Source organism: Leucoraja erinacea, chromosome 3 (assembly GCF_028641065.1).
Source record: "Leucoraja erinacea ecotype New England chromosome 3, Leri_hhj_1, whole genome shotgun sequence".
NCBI lineage: Eukaryota > Metazoa > Chordata > Chondrichthyes > Rajiformes > Rajidae > Leucoraja > Leucoraja erinaceus.
Window position 1 is genome coordinate 23,026,030 of NC_073379.1, and position 18,817 is coordinate 23,044,846.

The 18,817-nt window shown below is 48.2% G+C and overlaps 1 protein-coding gene across 1 annotated transcript in view; it reads left to right on the forward strand.

Annotated features, from left to right (window-relative positions):
* The window catches only part of sh3bp2 (SH3-domain binding protein 2), a 63,107-nt gene that overhangs the window by 10,362 nt on the left and 33,928 nt on the right, over positions 1 to 18,817 (forward strand). The window contains exons 2-3 of the mRNA XM_055632274.1: positions 7,832 to 7,974; positions 9,011 to 9,113. Of these exons, the coding sequence (XP_055488249.1) occupies positions 7,836 to 7,974; positions 9,011 to 9,113 (242 nt within the window). The 5' untranslated portion in view covers positions 7,832 to 7,835. The remainder of the gene's footprint in view (positions 1 to 7,831; positions 7,975 to 9,010; positions 9,114 to 18,817) is intronic.

Consider the following 18,817-nt stretch of genomic DNA (forward strand, 5'->3'; position numbering starts at 1 on the left):
TCTCTGTCCCTCTCCCTCTCTGTCCCTCTCTGTCCCTCTCTGTCCCTCTCTGTCCCTCTCTGTCCCTCTCTGTCCCTCTCTGTCCCTCTCTGTCCCTCTCTGTCCCTCTCTGTCCCTCTCTGTCTCTCTCTCCGTCTCTCTCTCCCTCTCTCTGAATACAATACCATTTGGTTTTTTCTACGAAATAGATTTGATGGGAATAGCATTGGCAGAGACAAGAGGAACAAGGGGGAGACTTGCTCTCACTTTCACTTCAGTACCTTTCCCCAGAATAACAAGCCACCAGACGTGGTGGTCCGGATGCTCCGGTTTCCTCTCACACTCCAAAGACATGCAGGTTTGTAGGTTAATTAGTTTCTGTAAATTGTCCCTGGTGGGTTAGATGGTGCTGGTATAAGGGGTGATCGCTGGTTGGCGGTCACAGGGAGAGCATACAAACTCCGCGCGGAGAGCATCCGCAGTCAGGAGCGAACCTGGGACCCTGGTGTTGTTGGGCAGCAACTCTACCGCTGAGCTGCCCAGTGTTTTGTGGTGTTTAAGAGCCTGATGTGTGCTGGCAAGAAGCTGTTCTTAAACCCAATGGTCACGGTTTTCAGGCGCTTGTACCGTCTTCCCGGCGGCAGCAGCGAGATGAGAACGTGGCCACGGTGAGTGCGAGTCTTCAACGATGTTGGCTGCCTTCTACAGGCAGCACTCGCTGTGGATCCCTTCAATAAACACTAATGTCTCCGCTGAACCTGCACCCAGGTGAACATGATCAAGGTCAAGGTTGCCTGAGGTTTGCTTGGCATCTGGTCTTGGTGTGTTGGTGTGGTGTGTACTGCGATACCGTGAAACGCTCCGTGTGCTGAACCAAATAAAGCATCCATGCATCTTCCCAAGGACGCAAGAGCTGTGGATGTAGCCAAATACATTGCACAAATCTGCCTTAACCCCACCCCACCCCCGCACAACTCCGTCTGCAGTTCATGCTGCCTTGGCAAAGCAGCCAACATAATCAAGGACCACCCGCACCCCGATCATTCCCTCTTCTCCCCTCTTTCTGCGTGGAAGATGCAAGAGATGAGAGCACATACCCCCCGATTCAGGATCAGCTTCTTCCCAGCTGCTGTCAAACTACTGAACAGCCCTCTCATAAGTCAAGGGTATAGTCCCGTTCCCCCAACCTATCCCATTGAGCCCTTGCAAAACATAATGCAGTTTCTCTGTAGCTGTGTTGCTTTAATGCAGTGATACACAGCTCCCTTTCTCTCTGCACTACCTGTTGTACTTGCGCATGCCGTGATTGTGCTCATGGTTTTGACTGGATCGCACACAAAGCTGTTCACTGCATCATGGTACACGTGACAATAATAGACCGATACCAATCAAACCATGGCGAATATAGTGTTACAGCAGCAGTGGAGGTTCAGCGTAGACATTTGGATCCAGTTCAGTCCTTGCCTGCTCCGCACTTTGCCCTGATTGGGATGATTTGCATAGTAATATTTTCGTATTTGGTGGCGCAGTGTTAGAGTTACTGCCTCACAGCGCCAGAGACTGGGCTTTGATCCTGCCCTCGACAGCTCTCTGGGTAGGGTTTGTACCTTCTCCCTGTGACCATGTGGGTTTTCTTCGGATCCTCCGGCATCCTCCCACATTCCAAAGAGGTTATAGGTTTGTAGGTTATTTGGCCCTCGTGTGTAGCGATGGAACTACTGTCTGGGTGATCGTCGGTCAGCGCAGACTCGATGGGCTGCAGGGCCAGTTTCCACATGGTGGCTCTAAACTACACTAAACTAAACTAGCCTGCATTGTGTCAAGGTGGGAGAGGCGAGATGTATGAGGGACCTCAGGGGCAACCTGTTCACTCAGCGGGTAGTCTGTATCTGGACTGAGCTGCCAGAGGAAGCTATAGAAATGGATGCAATAATGACATTGGACATATATATGGATAGGGGTGGGTTTAGAAAGCCAAATGCAGGCAAAATGGGAGTAGCCCAGAATACCAACTTGGTCAGCATGGACAAGTTGGGCTGAAGGGCCTGTTTCTATGCTCATTTAGCACATGGTGGCTTGGAATCTCTGATCCTTTTATGTCAGCAGAATTTGCAGCATGTTCCTCTTTTTATTTGAATGGACAATGTTTATATCTGTTTCCAACACAACACTGAAAAGCAAATACACCATCATTAGAAGTGGTTGTTGCACAGGGAGACCTGTTTTGCAAGCCTTAATTTAATTTAAATTTAACCTCTCGTTATTGCTGGATGTTTCTAGTTTCCTTTATTCACCAAGACAGAGCTGAGGCTTTGTAAAAGCCGACCGGACAGAATGCTGGAAAGCTCAGTCGGTCTCTGTAGAGAGAGAGAGAGAGAGAGTGAGGCAGACTTAACATTGTCCTGAACATCTGAACATAAAATATTTTTCTCAAATGTCGAGGAGACTTCACTACAATTTAGTTGAGTTTAATTTCGAGATATTGTGGGGAAACAGGCCCTTCAGCCCACCAAGTCCACGCCGACCAGCGATCACCAATGTACTAGTTCTGTTTAGTTTAGTTTAGAAATACAGTGCGGCAACAGGCCGTTCAGCCCGCCCTGCACATTAACACTATCCCACACCCACTAGGGACAATTTTTACATTTACCAAGCCAATTAACCTACAAACCTGAAAGTCTTTGGAGTGTGGGAGGAAAGTAAAGATCTCGGAGAAAACCCACGCAGGTCACGGGGAGAACATACAAACTTGGTACAGAAAGCACCCGTAGTCGGGATTGAACCCAGGTCTCCGGCGCTGCATTCGCTGTAAGGCAACAACTCTACCGCTGCGCCACCGTGACCTAGGGACCAATTTACAGAAGCCAATTAACTGATAAAGCTGCATGTCTTTTGAATGTGGGAGAAAACACAAGCGGTCACAGAGAGAGCGTGCAAACTCCGTATAGAGAGCACCGTTAGTCAGGATTGAACCCTGGTCTCGGGTGGTGTGAGGCAGCAACTCTACCGCTGCACCACTGTGACCATCCTGCTCCACTCATACAGCAGTGTTCCCATTCACCAGTGGCCACGGGCTGCACAGCACTTGGACATTGTAAAGTTGTGAGACTTGAACTGAATTGAATAGAAAAACACAGCAGAGAAACAGGCCCTTCGCACCACTGAGTCCATGCTGACCTTCGATCACCCGCTCATGCTAGGGACTAGGGGAGATTATGTGTTCGGCACGGACTAGAAGGATCGAGATGGCCTGTTTCCGTGCTGTATTCTAGCTCCATGTTATTCCACTTTCTCATCCACTCCCAACTCACTTGGGGGCAATTTGCAGTCCTACAAACCCGCACATCCTTTGGGATGTGGGAGGAAACCAGAGCACCGCGGTCACGGAGTGTGTGCACACTCTGCGCGCAGATAGCACGTGAGGTCAGGATCAATTCCAGGTCTCTGGCGCTGTGAGGCAGGAGCTCTGCCAACTACATGCTGATGTAAATGTTCTTTCTTATTTTTCCGTTTGATTCATCATTTCAAACAGCGTTTACAGGAAATTCCTTGAGGTTTTTTTTGACGGACTGACTGAAAATGAAACGTCCTGAAATAGCGATTTCTGTATTTCTATATTTTCTATATTTGTGCCTCGGGAGTGTGGGGTGGGTGTCTGTGAGGGAGGGGTGGGGTTATTCAGTAGAGAGTGGGTTGTGATCATGTATTGTCTTGCTGCTGCAGGGATAGCATACAACAAAAGCTTTTCACTGTCCCTCTGTACACGGGACTATAAACAAAACTGGACTGAACAACTGGACTAGAGGGCTGCTCTTCTGGAGGTCTCCTGGATATTTGTGGAGGGGGATGGGGGTGGGAGATCTGTACCTGGATGGGGGGGAGTGGGGGATTGGGAGCAAGGCAACACTGGAAGGAAGGGGGAGATGGGCCAACGAATGGTTCAATGGCACTTTCTTGTCACATGTACCTGGATAGAGAGGAATCCTTTGCTGTGCGTACAATTTGTACCGTCCCGTCCGATTAACTCCCACGCATGTGCAAGGGCATCTTGTGCGTATGCGTGCGGGCATCCCTGCCGGCCAGGAACATCACGGATGCGCGCGTGCACGATAGATTGGAAAGATCGTCAAATAGTGCGGGACTCAGCCAGGACACTATCTGAAAGGCTGCAGCCATCATTTGTGAGTTACGATGATGTTTCAAGTTCGCAGTTAATTAGTAAATTACTTGAGGGCCTGTCCCACATAGGCGATATTTTAGGCGACTGACATATGTGCTGTCGTAGGTTGTCGCCAGGTGACGTATGTTGTTGCCGGCGTTGACTTCAGTGCATTCCATTGTCGCAGTCGCTGGCAGTCGCCTATAAAATCACATAAGTGAGACAGGCCCTTGTGGTTATTGATCCCAGCACATTAACACTATCCTACACCCACTAGGGACAATTTTTACATTTACGAAGCCAATTAACTTACATACCTGTATGTCTTTGGAATGTGGGAGGAAACCGAAGACCCAGGAGAAAACCCACGCAGATCACGGGGAGAACGTACAAACTCCGTGCAGACAGCACCCGTGGTCGGGATTGAATCAGGGTCACCAGTTGCTGTAAGGTAGCAACTCTACCGCTGCACCACCATGACCGCCCGGTGTTCTTAAAATCAAGTTGGCGGAAGAGATTGACAAGGAACTGCAGATGCATTGATGCAACAGCCAAGAAGGCACACCAACACTTCTGCTTCCTGAGGAGGCTGAGGAAATTCAGCATGTCTCCAGTGACACATGGCAGACTTTTACAGATGCACCATAAAATGCATACTGTCTTTGGGAACATCTCCGCCCAAGACCGCAAGAAATTACAGAGAGTTGTAGATGTAGCCCAGTCGGTCCACAGACCAGAATCTCCACTATTGACGCCATCTACACTTCACACTGTCTTGGAAAAGATTTGTTCTGCCCCTGTCATTCATTCTCCTCCCCGTTCCTTTCAGGCATGAGGTACAGAATCTTAAAAGCTCTCACCACCAGACTCAGGAACAGCTTTTAACTCGCCATTAATTGGAGTACTGTGTACAGCAGCCATCCCTCGGCCACTGGGTCTCTGACTTTCTGACCCACCGGCCACAATAAGTGAGGAGGGGTGACAGTGCTCTCTACAATAATGCTCAACACTGGTGCTCCGCAGGATGCACTCTCAGTCCCCAACTACACTCACAGCCAAATGTTGCTCTAAATCAATCTACGCTTGCAGATCACACCACTGTATTGGACTGGATCTCGAAGAATGATAAGACAAAGTACAGGAAGGAGATGGATAACTTATTAACATGGTGTCAGGACAACCATCTACCCAACCTATGCCTCATAATTTCATACACTTCTGTCATGTCTGTCTCACCTCTCCTAGTTACTCCCACCCTCTAATCGAAGCTTCATTCTGGTAATCCTCCTCTGCGTCCTTCCTGTAATCGGGTGACCAGAACTGCACTCAGTATGACAAATGCGGCCCTACCAAAGTGCTACAGAGCTGCACCATGACTTCCTGACTCAGAGCCTCGACCAACGAAGGCAAGCATGCACTACTCAACCTTTACCACTATCTACGTGCCTTGCCAGTTTCAGAAAGTTATGGACTTGGACCCTTGCACCCTAATTCTGTTAATGACTTAGCCAGAGGGTGGTGAATCTATGGAATTAATTGCCAAAGATGGCTGTGGAAACCAAGTGGCAACCAGGCGGCACGGTGGCACAGCGGTAGAGTTGCTGCCTTACAGCTCCAGACCCGGGTTCGATCCTGACTACGGGTGCTGTTTGTACGGAGTTTGTACGTTCTCCCCGTGACCTGCGTGGGTTTCTCCGGGGGTTCCAATTTCCTCCCACACTCCAAAGATGTACAGGTTTGTAGGTTAATTGGCTTTGTAAAATTGTAAATTGTCCCTAGTGTGTGTAGGATAGTGTTAGTGTGCGGTTAGTGTGTGTGGTTGGCCTGCACTCAGTGGGCCGATGGCCTGTTCCTGTGCTGTATCTCTAAACTAAACAAAGTCACTGTGGATGTTTAAGGCAGAGATTGATAGGTTGCGGGGAGAAGCCAGGAGAATGGGATTAAGAGGAAAAGACAGATCAACCATGCATGTACGACTGGTGGAGTAGACTCGATAGTCCGACTGGCCTACTTCTGCTCCTATGACTTTAGAACTTCCTTTAGATCGTGCCATTAATTATAGGTTCACATAACACAACAGCCACCGAGACACTGGTTCATTCAATGGAGTTGCTGCAGCGTGACCTGCAGTCAGTATGGGTGCAAGAGGTCTACGAGGCAGCACGATGTGCACGAAAACACAACCTCCACTTGCACCAAGGCACCCGCGTCATCTAAATATTTCCCCTACTGCAAGGAGCAGTTGTTTCTTCAAATCGGACAACCTTCAGGCTGTTTGTGATTTAGTGTGAAACCATTGCCGTGTCTACTACTACTATCCTCAGCAGCTGTGAAGCAGGAAGTGATATTTTTATAATTTGGGTTTGAAGGCAGGTGAGTGTAAAAGCGTAGGGGGATGGGCCCGGCTAACAATATCCGTCACCAGCAATGGCCCTGGAGTGATACGTTCCCACGGGAATGTGAGAGCTACAAGAGGATGCTACTCTCTTCAGGTAGCTTGTGGATAATCAGATTCTCCAACCACTCTGATAACATCATCACAGTAGTTCAATGGTTCTTTATTGTCGTGTTTTAGTTTTTGAGATACAACCTGGAAATAGGTCCTTCAGCAAGTCAACACCAACCAGCGATCACACTTACGCTAGTTCTATCTTTGGGTAGACAAAAAATGCTGGAGAAACTCAGCGGGTGAGGCAGCATCTATGGAGCGAAGGAAATGGGCAACATTTTGGGTCGAAACCCTCCTTTAGACTGATGATGGGGGGGGGGGGGGGGGGGGGGGGGGGGGGGGGGGGGTAGGGGGGGGGGGGGGGGGGGGGGGGGGGGGGGAAGAAAGAAAGAGGTGGAGACAGTGGGCTGAGGGAGGGCTGAGAAGGGGAGGAGAATGTAAGGACTACCTGAAATTAGAGAAGTCAATGTTCATACCGCTGGTGTGTAAACTGCCCAAGCGAAATATGAGGTGCTGCTCCTCCAACGTCGGGACGGGAGAGGCGGGGCCGGACGTGGCGCTCCGACTCAACAGTCCCCTCGACCCGGGTAGTAGCAGTCAAATACGGGACAAGGGCGGTCCCGCATGGGACAAACCAATTTAGCCCAATATAGCTGGGATGTCCCGGCTAATATGTGACATTTGGCAACCCTATTTATCTTGCACATTAGGGACAATTTACAGAAGCCAATTAACCTACAAACCCGCACATCTTTGGGATGTGGGAGGAAACCCACGTGGTTACAGGAAGAACATGCAAACTCCGTACGTACAGCACCCATAGTCAGGATCGAACCCAGGTGTCTGTCGCAGTAAAGCAGCAACTATACCACTGCACAACTGTATCGCCCTGGTTACATAATCTCAATCACTCTTTCTCATCAGGTTTTATTCATAGAGATACAGTGTGGAAAACAGCCCTTCAGCCCACCTATCCTACAGACTAGGGACAATTTACAGCAGCCAAATAACCTACAAAGCTGCACGTCTTTGGAATCCCACACAGTCGCAGGGGGAACGTTCAAACTCCGTACAGAAGGCACCCTTAGTCAGGATCGAACCGGTTCTCTGGCGCTGTAAGGCAGCGACTCTGCCACTGCGCCACCCAGCATTCATTGGGGAGGTTTGGGGTGGTGTGTGTGGTAATTGTTTGATCCTGCTCGGAGCTGTTGTTGATCCACAATGTGCTTTGTGTTTTGATTCAGTGCCATGGCCGTGAGAGGGCAAGAACAGTGGCCGGTGCCAATGAGAGCAATTGGTGCCCAGAACCTGCTCACCATGCCAGGAGGGATCACCCAGTGCGGCTACCTTCACAAGAAAGGGGCTTCTCAGTGGAAGATCATGAAGTGTAAGTTTGTCACCGCCATCGATACACAGAACATAGAACAGCACAACACAACACAGGAACAGGCCCTTCAACCCAAAATGTCCGAGCCAAACATGATGCCCAGTTAAACAATCCTCCTCTCTCTGCATGTGATCCATATCCCTCCATTCCTTATATATCCATTGGCTGATCTAAAAGCCTCTTAAACACCACTATCGTATCTACCTCCACCACCAACCCTGGCTGTGCGTTCCAGGCCCCCCACTATTCTTTGTGTAAAATAAAACTTGCCCCAGAAAGAGTGTCACAGAACTCCCATTGGAGAGAGGAGGAGAACGTTTTCAAAGTTGGCAGACCTTGTGGAGCACTAATATGCAAATGCTACATCTGAACCTGCATTGTCGCTGCAACATTATATTCTGCATGACTTGAATACACTCGTGTACTGATTTATGTTTGTCACTTGTGCCGAGATACAATGAAGAGCTTTGTTTGCTCGTTATCAGTCAAATTATACTATCCGTGGGTACAATCAAGACATACGCACCTACAACAGGTAGTGCAAAGAGGAAAATAACCAGAGTGCAGAATATCCTTTTACAGTTACAGGCAAAGTGCAGTTAAAAAACTGCTTGGTCTCCAAATGAAGTAGGTTGGAAGATCGAGACTATGCCTAAGCTTATGGGAGGACTTTAGAGATACATCGTGGAAACAGGCCCTTCAGCCCTCTGGTCCATGCCGACCAGCGATCACCCCGTACACTAGCACTGTCTTACACACTAGGGACAATTAACCTACAAACCTGTATGCCTTTGGAGTGTGGGAGAACTTTAATGTTATATCTTGATCTAAGTGTTGTACTTTTTACCCTTAATCTGTGGATGGCTTGATTGTAATCATGTAGTATTTTCTTTGTCTGGATAGCACACAACAAAAAGCTTTTCACTGTACTTCAGTAAATTTGACAATAATAAACTAAACTAAACTAAATGTGTTGTTTTTGTTTCTTTCTTCCGCCTATGCTGTCCTAACATTGATGTTTTTGGTGTGATTCCAGGGCCTCTGCGGTATGTGATCATTCACAAAGGCTGCATCTACTACTTCAAGTCCAGCACTGCTGCCATTCCACAAGGTGCCTTCTCCTTGAACGGCTACAACAGGTCAGTAAACAGTAGCTGCATCACCTCTGCACCCACTCCAAAGACGTCCAGGTTTGTAGGCTAATTGGCTTCGTATAAATTGTAAGTTGTCGCTAGTGTGCATAGGATAGTGTTAATGTGCGGGGATCACTGGTTGGTGGGCCAAAGGGCCTGTTTCCGTGCTGTATCTCAAAACTAAAACGTGTACCAGCCCCTGTGCCCTGTTGCTGACTGAATGGAGAAACCTGCTGGGCTGTTCTGCTGATAGTGAGAGCTGATAGTGGCCTCGGAAGCTAAAGTTCAATGGTTTGGTTTAGAGATACAGCACGGAAACAGGCCCTTCGGCCCACCGAGTCCACACTGACTAGCGATCCCAGCACACTAACACTGTCCTACACACGAGGGGCAATTTACAATTTTATCGAAGTAAGTTGGAATGTGGAGGCAACCAGGTCACAGGGAGAACGTACAAACTCCATACAGACAGCTCCCAACAGTCAGGATGGAACTCGGGTCTCTGGCGCTGTAAGGCAGCAACTCTACCGCTGCACCATCGTGCTGCCCCTTCTTTATTATCAAATGTACTGAGGTTCAGTGAAATTCTTTTTTTGAACACAGTTCAGTAAATTATTACAATCCATAAGCACAATCCCATATTATGCACAAAGTGTATAGAAATAGCCCATATACAAGAGTTTCGGCACCATTTTGACAGTCCCAGCTGAAGCTGGCCATAAAGGCCCGTTGCAACCAACCTCCATCTGGTCCTCCCATGAACCAGCGTCCTTCTCCTCACCCGGCCTTTGTGGTGCGCACTTTCAAGCTTCTGTATTCTCAGCCAGATGGGAGCAAGGAAAAGGAGGAATGACCGGGATGGGACAAGTCTTTGATTATGCTGGCTGCTTTTCTGAGGCAGGCTGAAGTGTAGATGGAGTCAATGGTGGGGAGTCTGGTCTGTATGATGGACTGGGCTACATCCACAACTCTCTGCAATCTCTTGCAGTCTTGGGCAGACCTGTTGCCAAACCAGGTTGATGCAACCCGACATTTCTATTTGAGTTTGGACCTTCCATAGTGTGAGCTATTAATTAAATGTGGAGTTAGCATTTAGTAATGTTACAGTAATCATGAAGATATGATAAAAAGGAATCCTCTTCATCTTACCCACACTGGCCTCCATGTGGCTTGAAACGCAACAATACCCGTGAACATTTTACTCACTTTTAAAACTGAGTTTGTTGTGAACAACGAAAAAAGGTGATTGAGTTTTGGTGGAAACTGAAGACTGCCAATGGCCCAACCAGTGAAAACCAAGACCCACAAACCAATAAAAGAAGGTAAATGCAAAGCATAACTTTTTTTTTAAATGCCATTTTATTTGGAACCTTTCATTTATCACTCGTAGAGGTATTGGAGATGGGGTCAAACACACGGTAATGCAGCTGGTGGAGCTTCTCCCTCACAGCCCCAGAGACCCGGGTTTGATCTTGACCTCGAGTGCTGTCTGTGTGGAGTTTGCACGTTCTCCCTATGACTGTGTGGGTTTCCTCCGGGTGCTTCGGTTTTCTCCCATGTCCCAAAGACCTTGTAGGTTAATCGGCCTCTGTAAATTGCCTCCAGCGTGTAGGGAGTGGATGCGAAAGTGGGATAACAGAGAACTAGTGTGAACGGGTGATCGATGGTCGGCGTGGACGAAAGATTAAAAAAAACATCTAAACAAGTACCTGAATCACCATGACATAGTATTATAAATTTGTAGCATGACTTCCTTGACTCTTATGCTCAACACCCTGGGAGATTATTAGTTAGTTTATGATTATTGTCACGTGTACTGAGGTACAGTGAAAAGCTATTTGTTGCGCGCGATCCAGTCAGTGGAAAGACCACCCACGATTACAACCAAGCCGTCTACTGTGCACAGACACAGGATAAAGGGAGTACCATATCGTGCTGCCGTTGGAGTAGAGGTTTAAAAGAATGGAGCGAACGTAATGTGTGACGGCAGATCCACGTCTGGGGCCAGCACGCGGAGAGTCGCCAGGCCTGGGCGCCATCTTGTTAGTTCTCAGAAACCGCGCTGCTTGGAGCCGCCATGACGCTTGTGTGTTGTGGTGAGGAAGAAGAGCTTGTTCTAAAGTTAGCTTGATTTTAATAGATGCAAGATTGTGGCTTCTCCTTTGTACATTGTCCGTGCAAGCTGCACACAGTGGAGGTGGGTGAAAGCGCACATTTTAAACACAAGAATCATTTACCTCTCTCACCTTCCAGCTATGCCCTCTAATGGTGCATATTTTTGCTCTGGGAATAGGGCTCTGACTGTTAAGTAGGATTGTAACGTACACGAGTGGAAGTAAGCCATTCATCCCTAACCCTTGCTGCTATCCATCAGTAAGTTCCTGGCTGATGGATAGCAGCAACTAAACTCATCTAAACTATGCCTCTAGGTTTTGACATTTCCTTGCCATAAAGGTTCTGACTGTCTACCCTGTCTGTGCCTCTCACCATTTCGTATACTTTCATCATGGCTCCCCTAAAAGCCCTGTCCCACTGTACGAGTTCATTCAAGAGCTCTCCCGAGTTTTATAAAAAATCAAACTCGTGGTAAGTGAGTAAGTAAGTAAATTTATTTATATAGTACGTTTAAATCAACTCGCGTTGAGACCAAAGTGCTTTACATAGAAAAAAATAATTAAGCTTCCGTACATCCATAGAAAAATTAAAATTAAGAAAAATGCCACGACATATTGTATAATTCAACACAAACGTCCCCCCACAACAGAATAAAACATTTCCACTGTGGGGAAAGGCATCAGAAAGTTCAGTCCTCTCCCTCTGTGATCACCCGAGGTCGGGGCCTATTTGTGGCCTCCGCAGCCAGTCCGATGTTTTCAGGCCCTCTTGCCAGAAAGCTGGAATGCCGGCATCGGGTGAACACTCCTCGGCAGCTTGGAAATGTCTGGAGCGGCCGCTTCCTCCCCGGAGACCGCGGCACCCGAAGTCTTCAGACCGCGCTGGTTGGAGCTCCGACTGGTGATCTCGAATCCCAGGCTCCGCGGTGTTTAAATCCAGCGCCGCCTGCGACTGGACGCTCCGCAGCCACAGCTCCTCGGATGTTGGTTGGCGGTCACAGTACTCCGGAGCTTACCGCACGGCGACCCGGTAAGGCATCACCCACTCCGTGTTGGTGGCCCAGCGCTGCACCGCCGCCGAAGCTGTAGTCCCGGCCGATCCCGACAGGAAACGCTGCAACAGTCTGATGGTAGGCCGCGAGGAAGGGGCGAAGAAGCAGCTCGGAGGGAAACCGCCTCTCCGACCAGGTAGGGACCAGGAAAAGATTCCCCCTTCCCCTCCCCCCACCCACCACATAAAAGAAGACCTCCAACAAACATTTTGTAGTAACAGGACTAAAAATAAAAATAAAAAAGGGTGAAAGGACGGACTGCAGGCGGAGCAGCCATACAGAACGGCGCCCCACTCCTGCAGTCTGCCATCTTGAAGTAGTAAGTGGTAAGCATGGAGAATGAACGTAGCGGTTACGTCGGAGCTCGGGGTCGTCTCTTAGCGGCTCGTAACGCTAACGGCAGGTACTCGGGAAACACGGTAGCTCGGGAACACTCGTGAAAAATTTTCAACTTTGAAAATTGTCCACGAGAGCCCCGAGTACCTGCGAGCGGCCATTACCGTAAATCTCCGAGTTCGAATCAGGGTAAACTCGGGAGAACTCTTGAATGAACTCGTACAGTGGGACAGGGCTATTAAGTTCCAACACTCCAATGAAAGCTATCCAACTTCGTAACGTCTAAGTTCAAGTAACAATTTAATGTGAGCTCAGCAATGGTGTGAGAGCATACCTGGTGTAGGTGGAAGATTGCAACCTTCCTGTGGTCCACCCTGTTTCAACTAATGCAACCAACACAACGTGCACAAATGGAAGATCAAATAGAACAAGTTGTCCAACAACTTTAGGCTGTGCACGCCACAGGAAAGACAAAGAAGGAGCATACCTGGTTGTTGTGAGCACCCATCTGACTCGTTGACACTTTCAGGAAAGGTCATCCACCATCCCTTATCCAGTCTGGAGACACTCTACATGTCACTCTAGACCTAACACAATGCAATTGACAATTAAGATCCATGCAAGTAATTGTCAGTAGGTAAGAGAGTTTTGGATGCAGCACAGACCATCACACAAACCAACCTCCTGTCCATTGACTCCATTTACACTTCACGCTGCATCCCTCGGCTGGGGAGATTCCCTTTGCTGTGAGGGTTTCCCCTGGATGGATAATCGGCCACATCCTGAAGGTTCCCGGAGGTTTTTGTCAGTCTCCCTACCTGCTTCCACTACCTGCAACCTCCGGCAACCACCTGCAACCTCCGGGAACCGCACGGAAACTTTGGGTGGGGCGCAAAGTCTCCAGCGGTTTCCGTTCAGGTTTCCTAAGTAGGACAGGGGCATAATACTATCCTTGGGACAATTTACATTTATACAAGCCAAATAGCCCACAAACCGGTACGTCTGTGGGAGCAAACCAGAGCTTCCTAGAGAAAACCTACGCAGGTCACAGGGAGAATGTACAAACTCTGTACAAACCGAGTCTCTGATGCTGTAAGGTAGCAACTCTACCGTTATGCCATGGGTGTTTACTGTATGGCAGAAATTGACAAATACTTGATTGGTAAGGGTGTCAAGGTTTAAGGGGAGAAGACACGGGAATGGATTTGAGAGGAAGAGATAGATCAGCCATGATGGAATTCCTGAGTAGATTCGAAGAGCCGAATGGCCTACTTCTGCCCCAATAACCTATTTTAAAAAGGCCAGAGAGAGAGGGAAAGTAGTGCAGGCCCTGTGGTCCTGGTGAATTGGAAAGTGAGCAGGCAAACTATGGCCCTAGTGAGTTGAAAGTTGCAGGGAAACTGGGGCCCCAGTTAGTGTCAGAATGCAGGAACTGGGGCTCCAGTGAGGGGGAGGGAGCACAGGAACCGTGCCCCCAGTGAGGGGGAGGGAGGAGTGTGACATTGCCTGGTTTGCCAGGAGCCAACATCGGGATTTCCGGATTGACAGATTGCGGGATACCAGGGCTTTGCTGTGGATGAGTGGTAGAATCTGGAGGCAGGTGCAGGGAGAGTTGATGGGAATGAGGGAGAATTTAAAATAAAATAAGATTGGTGTAACTGGGTGGATGATGGGCTGCCAGGTATCTGATGGGCCAAAGGGCCTGTTTCCGTGCTGTATCATTATGTCTGGCCCTTCCAGTAGTGAACCCTGACAGGAGTAACTCAGCAGATCAGGCAGCATCTCTGGTGAACATTGGATCGGGACCTTTCTTCAGACTCAATCCATGTTCTCCAGAGATGCTGCCTGACCCACTGAATTACTCCAGCACTTTATATCCTTATTTCTGTAAACCAGCACCTGCAATTCCTTGTTTTTACTGTTAGTACACCCTGTTTGGGTCGACAGGTTTGGTTTGAGCTGTTTATGGTTTTATTAAACTGCATGTCTATTTTTAGTGGTTTCTCATTTTTGTGCTAAAAACAGAAAACGCTAGATATACTGAGCAGATCCAGAAACGCCCAGCGAGACAGAGCAGCAGAGTTGGTGTTTCAGTGCAATCATCTTTCAGCGCCGAAAGTTATGTCGGAGGAGAGGATGGGGGGTTTATTCAATACATCATGTTCGCACCAGTCCAAAATAAGATAAGCGATTAATCCCATTTATCAGTACCTCTGAGTACCTAGCCTTGTAGATAGCAGAACATGATTGTACCACACAAAAATAGGCTCTTTGGCTTATGATATCTATGTGACCATGATGCCATTTTAAACTGCACGTCTGCCTGAAGTCATAGAATCATATTTACACTGCGTTGAAAATGGCCCTTCAGCCCAACCTGCCCACGGTGACCAACATGCCCCATCTATACTACTACCACCTGCCTGCATTTGGCCCATATATCCCTCTAAACCTGTCCTACCCATATACCTGTCCAAATGTTTTTTAAACATTTTGATGGTGCCTGCCTCAACTACCTCCTCTGGCAGCTCATGCCATACACCGACCACCCTTCGTGTAAAAATAAATTGCCCCTCAGGCTCCTATTAAATCTTTCCCCCCTCACCTCCAGCCATGCCCTCTGGTTCTTCATTTCCCCTACTCTGTGTAAAAGACTGTGCTCTGTGTCAAGACGGTGCATTCACCTTATCTATTCCTCACATGATCTTATACACCTCTACAAGATCACCCCTCATCCTTTTGTATTCCAGGGAATAAAGTCCGAGCCTGCTTGACCTCTCCCTATAGACCCGGCACTCGAGTCCTGGCAACATCCTCGTAAATCTTCTCCGGACCTTTTTCAACCCTTATCCCACCATTTCTTGCCTGTTCACGTGTGTGTCTAAATGGTTCTAAAACACAACTGTTGCATCTTCGTTTACCGCCCCCTCTGGCAGTGTGCTCCAGTCACCCAATGCAGTGTTTAAAAAAAAAACTTGGCTTGTAAACCTCCTTTACAGTTTTCCCCTCTCCCCTGAAAGTGATGCACTCTGGCATTAGGCATTTCTAGCGTCTGCAGCTCCTTGTGTCCTGCTCATACAATTTTCCTTGCTTGCTCTTCCAGCTTGTGTGGACAGGTTGAATCAGATAACGTGCTGGTTGGGCCTAGTGTTTTTTTGATGTATTGCACTGGAAGGCAGCGGCACTAGGACCCAGTGGAATCCGCGCCCGCTGCCTCCCCCGCAATGCAACCTCTGATTTATTTTTGGTTCTTCCGTTTTACTTCAGACATCTCATATATCCTCTACCTATGTGAGCTGTGTAACCCACACTACTCTGCCAGTGTCATAGGTCTTCACAGCACAGAAACGGGCCCTTCAGCCCATCTTATTCATTCTGACCAAGTTGACGTTCTGAACGAGTCCCATTTACCTGCATTTGGCCCAGAGCCATCTAAACTCTTCCTATCCATATATCTGTTCAGATGTCTTTTAAAAGTTGTATTGTATCCACTTCTAAACAAGAGAAGAGCTGGGTTGAGCAGGCTAGGATTTTATGCCTTGGAACGCAGGAGGATGAGGGGTACAAAATCATGAGAGGAAAAGATCCAGTAAACGCACAGTCTTTTGCCCAGAGAAGGGGAAATTGAGCACCATAGCTTCCGTTGAGGGGGGGGGGGGGGGGGGGCAAGATTTAATGGGAACCTGAGGGGTAATGTTTTCACAAAAAGGGTGAAGGATGTATGGAACTAGCTGCTGGAGGAGGTAGTTGAGGCAGGTACTATCGCAACGTTCAAGATGCTTTTAGACAGGCACATGCACAGGATAGGTTTAGAGGGATATGGGCCAAATGCAGGCAGACGGGACATGCAGGTAGATGATGCTTGTTGGTCGGTGTGGGCAAGTTGGGCCAAAGGGCCTTATTCCATGCTGTATGACTCTATATGGACTACTTGAGTGAAAAAGTTGCCCCTGAAACTCTCCCCACTCAGCTTAAGCCTACGCCCTCTAGTTTTCGAATCCTCTACCCAGGTAAAAACACTGTGAGCTTTCACTTTATTCATGTCCCTCATGATCTTGCACACTGCAATAAGGTCACCACCCCCCAGTCTGCTACGATCCAAAGGAAAAAAATCCCAGCCTATCTAACCTCTCCCTGTAACCCAAGTCCAATAATTCAGGTAATATACTGGTGAAGCACATGTCCACCCTTTGTAACTTAATGACATCTTTCCTGTAGCTGGGTGAACAATATTCCCAAGTGTGGTCTCGCCACCATTGACTAAAGGTATTTGTAATGAAATACCCCGAGGAATTTGTAGTTGGAGACGCGCTCCACTTCAGTCCTGTTTATATGGATGGGGGTGTATGACTGCCTCCTCTTTTCTTCCTGAAGTCAACAATAACTTCCTTCGTCTTCTTGGAGTTGAGGACGAGGTTATTGTTGGCACACCAGGCGGTCAGGTGCTGGACCTCATCCCTGTAGGCTGTCTCGTCGTTGTCGTTGTCACTGATCAGACCTACCACCATGGTGTCGTCGGCAAATTTAATGATGGCGTTGGAGCCATTCTTAGGGATGCAGTCATGGGTGAAGAGGGAGTAGAGGAGAGGGCTGAGCTACACAGCCCTGTGGCACTCCGGTGTTCAGTGTTATAGTGGAGGAGGTGAGGTTGTTGACCCTAACAGACTGTGGTCTGTTGGTGAGGAAATCCAGTGTCCAATTGCAGAGGGAGGTGGAGATGCGAAGTCCGCTGAGTTTGGTGATCAAGCTGGCAGGGATGAGAGTGCTAAAGGCAGAGCTGAAATCAATGAACAGCAACCTGATGTAGGTGTTATTGCTGTCCAGGTGGGTCAGGGCAGAGTGTAGGGCCGTCGATATGGCGTCCTCTGTAGATCTGTTGGTCCGGTAGGCAAACTGATGGGGGTCCAGTGTGGGGGGGAGGCAGGCTTTGAGGTGAGCCAAGATCAGCCGCTCAAAGCACTTAGCAATGACAGGGGTGAGTGCCACTGGGCGGAAGTCGTTGAGACTCCCTGTAGCTGATTGTTTGGGCACTGGCACAATGGTTGATGTCTTGAGGCAAGTGGGGACAACACCCTGGGCCAGTGACAGATTGAAAATGTCAGTGAAGACCAGGGATAGTTGTCCAGCACATGCCCTGAGCACCCGACCGGGGATGCCATCGGGGCCGGCAGCTTTGTGCTCATTCACCTTGCTCAGTGCATCTTGTACAGCAGAGGTGGAGAGACTGAGGGGTTGTTCATTCTGAGGGGTTGCACCCTTTTTAAAATACCTCAAAGATTTTGCTACATTTTGGCATACTGAATATTTTAATATTTTAAATAATGTATGTCTATTGTCTATTTTTATTGGTATGTTGTCTGTCTGTGTTTTTAATATTACTTGCACATTTGGAGTATGGGGAAACGTAATTTTGATCCTCTGTGTAACTACTGTTGCATAATTGAATTGACAATAAAGTTTACTTTGACTTTGACTTTGACTTCATTCGGGGGTGGAGCAACTTTGATGGCTGGAGTTTTGTTGTCCTGGTCAAAGCGAGCATAGAAATGGTTTAGCTCGTCAGGAAGGGAGGCGTTGTCTGGGGGGGTGGTGTTAACTTTATGGTAATCAGCAATGGATTTGATTCCTTGCCACATGCGCCTGGGGTCGGAGTTGTTTTGGAAATGCTCCTCAATCCGCGGTTTGTGATTGAGTTTAGCATTCCTAATTCACTTTTTCAGATTGGCCCTGGATGAGCTGTATCCCTCAGCGTTGCCAGATCTGAAAGCGGCATCGCGAGCCTTCAGCAGGAGTCTGACCTCCCTGCTCATCCACGGCTTCTGGTTAGGGAAGGTCTTTATCTCTTTGTGGGTAGTGACGTTGTCAGTGCAGAATTTTATATAGTCCAAAACGGTTGAGGTGTATGAGTTGACGTCCACTTGGGACTTAAAGGTGGCCTGGGTGGCAAACAGACTCCAGTCTGTTTGCTGAAACTGTTCCTAAAACAGAGACAGCCCCCTCTTGCCTTGTTTCTATGTTTTTGTTTCTCTATATATGTGCATAACAGCATGAATTATAATCTGATTTCCGTACATGAATATACTAAGGTCATTCGTGTGATGCACCTGTTGATCAGAGCCTGGCTCTACTGTGGAATGTAATTAGGAATTTAATTTAGCCTAACCTTATTCATACTTAATCCAATTTGAAGCATAAATGTTGCATTCAA